This window comes from Drosophila santomea, chromosome 2L, assembly GCF_016746245.2.
Source record: "Drosophila santomea strain STO CAGO 1482 chromosome 2L, Prin_Dsan_1.1, whole genome shotgun sequence".
Taxonomy (NCBI): domain Eukaryota; kingdom Metazoa; phylum Arthropoda; class Insecta; order Diptera; family Drosophilidae; genus Drosophila; species Drosophila santomea.
In genome coordinates, this window is record NC_053016.2 from 22,149,336 (window position 1) to 22,152,473 (window position 3,138).

General features: G+C 49.3%; 1 protein-coding gene across 1 annotated transcript; it reads left to right on the forward strand.

Annotated features, from left to right (window-relative positions):
• Positions 1 to 600: 600 nt before the first annotated feature.
• Positions 601 to 1,467, forward strand: LOC122756665. Its single transcript, XM_044006927.1, has one exon. It carries the CDS (start codon positions 601 to 603, stop codon positions 1,465 to 1,467), a length of 867 nt encoding a protein of 288 aa, XP_043862862.1.
• Positions 1,468 to 3,138: the final 1,671 nt, after the last annotated feature.

Genomic DNA, 3,138 nt, shown 5'->3' on the forward strand with positions numbered 1-3,138 from the left:
ACGCTATAGTCGAGTTCCCCGACTATCTGATACCCGTTACTCAGCTAGTGGAAGTGCGAAGGAAAGGCTTTAACACTGACAGTTTTTGGCGGTTTGTGGCCGTTAAAGTGGGCGTGGCAAAAAGTTTTTTGGCAAATCGATAGAAATTTACAAGACTAATACAAAAATGAAAAAATATCAAAACATTTTTCAAAAGTGTGGGCGTGGCAGTTTTGGAGTCTGTTTGCGTAATCTCAACTAGTTCCTCAGATCTCGACGTTCATACGGACGGACAGACGGACATGGCCATATCGACTGGGCTGTTAATCCTGATCAAGAATAAATGTAACTTATACAGTCGGAAACGCTTCCTTCTGCCTGTTACATACTTTTTAACGAATCTAGTGTGGCGCCCAGACTGGCAACACGGCGTAAACAAGTACTAACGCCAAGACCTTTCCTGGATGACGATATCTTCTGATATCGTCAGACTGGTCACTCTGGACTTCAACCCCGCCGCGCAACAAGCTTACGGCATCAAGTCAACATTATATTGTATTTCGAATTAAATAAAGCAGTAACTACTTAAGTTACCATATTGGTGACCCCGCAATAAACAAAATGAATACCGGAGATTGTTCGCCTGCACCGCCAACTTCGCCTGACGCTGGTGAAATTCAATGCGGCAACAGCGCAGGCACCGTTATTCCTGTCGTCGAGTCGGTTGGCGTCATCAAGCTACCGCCTTTTTGGAAGCAAAATCCGCGGTTATGGTTTGTGCAGATCGAAGCGCAATTTCAATGCAGCCGCATTTCTTCAGATAACACGCGCTACTACCATTTAATCAGTGCTTTGGATGCTGATATAATGACTGAAGTATCTGATGTTCTGGTGCAACCCTCGGAAGTCAACAAATACGAGCACCTGAAGGAGATTATCATCAAGCGCTTTACGGAATCACCGGACAGACAGTTGCAGCGCGCTTTGCTGGAGCTTGACCTTGGGGACAAGAAGCCCTCGCAGCTCCTTCGGCAAATGACAACTCTTGCTGACGGTCGCGCGTCTGCAGACGCCTTGCGAGTCCGCTGGCTCTCTCAGCTACCGCAGCACGTACAACGGAGTTTGAAGCTCCTACGCTCAGCAACTTTGGAAGCGCAAGCTGCACTCGCTGACGATCTCATGGAAGAGGAATCGGGTTCTTTTGCCATGGCTGCTGGGCCCTCCTCGGCACAATTCAGAGGCAACACCCGCGAATACCCGCCGGCAGCTGGCACAAGTGTCGTGGACGACTTGAAACGCGACATCGCTGCCATCAAGGCCTCTTTAACTCATCTCCAGAACATGCAGCCCTCCAGCCATTCTTGCCCAGCCGATCGCAACGAGCAGCAACTCCGATCACCACGTGTCTGCTTTTATCATGCCAAATTCGGACCAAATGCACGAAAATGCTCCTCGCCCTGTGCCTGGGTGCCACAGCAGGGAAACTAAAGAAGCTGTCATCTGTTCAGGCGACTGGTGACAGCAAATCTCCAAGCACTCGCCTCTCAAAGGAGTACCGACTTCACATAATCGATTGTAATACCAACATAAAATTCCTTATTGATTCCGGATCAGTCATCTCACTCATACCTGTTTCGATAATCAAGGGAATGCATCGTCGCAAAGACGACTTCAAACTCTTCGCGGCCAACACGTCTATAATTGATACATACGGCACGCTAAATCTAACTTTTGGTCTCAACCTACAGCGTAAGTTCACCTGGTCGTTCGTCGTTGCGAACGTCCAATCAGCAATCATCGGAGCAGATTTCCTCACGCACCACGGCCTCATCCTCGACCTCAAGGGTAAACGCCTTATGGATCCCTCAAAAGCTGTTTCGACCAAAGGAGAAGTTGCAGAAGCAAAACTTTACAACGTTTCTACAATCAACGTGCAAAGTTCCAGTGGAATAGATCGCCCGTACTCCAATCTTCTTAGTCGCTTTGTGCAGATCACTCGTCCTAATGCGCCTTTAGCAACCCGCATTCATAATGAGGTTGCGCATTACATTCAAACAACTGGCCCACCTGTTTTCGACAAGCCAAGAAGGCTGACAGGCGAAAAATTAAAAGCGGCACGCCGGGACTTCGATCTCTTACTCCAGCAAGGAGTGATTCGTCCCTCCAGCAGCCAATGGGCCAGTCCTATTCATTTGGTCCCCAAGAAGAGCAGCAAATGGCGCACTACTGGTGATTATCGTAAACTTAATGCTTCCACTATTCCAGATCGCTACCCGATTCCCCATGGGGAAGACATTCTTCAACGTCTGCATGGATGCTCGGTTTTCTCCACAATCGATTTGGTGCGTGCCTACCACCAGATCCCAGTCGCGCCAGATGATATTCCAAAAACAGCTGTCACTACACCGTTCGGCCTTTTCGAATTCGTCGGCATGCCACCTGGACTGCGCAATGCAGCGCAAACCTTCCAGCGCCACATGGACAACCTGCTTCGAGGCATTCCATTCGTAGGATGCTATATGGACGACATCATCGTGTTCTCCACAACGCATGAGGAGCATTTGAAGCACCTCCAGACAATCTTTGAGATTTTGCAGAGGAACCACCTGCAAATTAACCCTCAAAAGTGCCAATTTGGTAAAAGTGAGGTCATTTTCTTAGGGTTCCAAGTCAATGCGAGCGGATTCAAGCCCCCTGTTGAGCGCACGCAAGCAATCAACAGTTTTCCCAAGCCTCAAACTATCATGGAATTGCGCCGGTTTTTGGGAATGGTCAACTACTACCGACACCTCATCCCACACGCAGCTCAGGCTCAAATCCCGCTCACAGACTACCTAAAAGGCGCAACCAAAAATGACAAGCGCGAAATAGCCTGGACCGGCCCTGCGGAGGTCTGCAAGCAAGGAATTTTACGTGCCGTGTGCTCTTCGTTCCTTTCCCCATCGGCTCACCTCGCCCTTAAAACGGACGCCTCCGATACAGCGATCGGCGCTGCTCTCGAACAACTAGTCGGCAAAGTTTGGCGTCCCATTGGGTTTTTCTCGCGGAAACTGTCTCCGGCAGAGCAAGGCTACAGCACGTATGATCGCGAGCTCCTGGCTATTTTCGCTGGTATCATCCATTTCAAGCATATTCTAGAGGGTCGTCCATTCATCATCC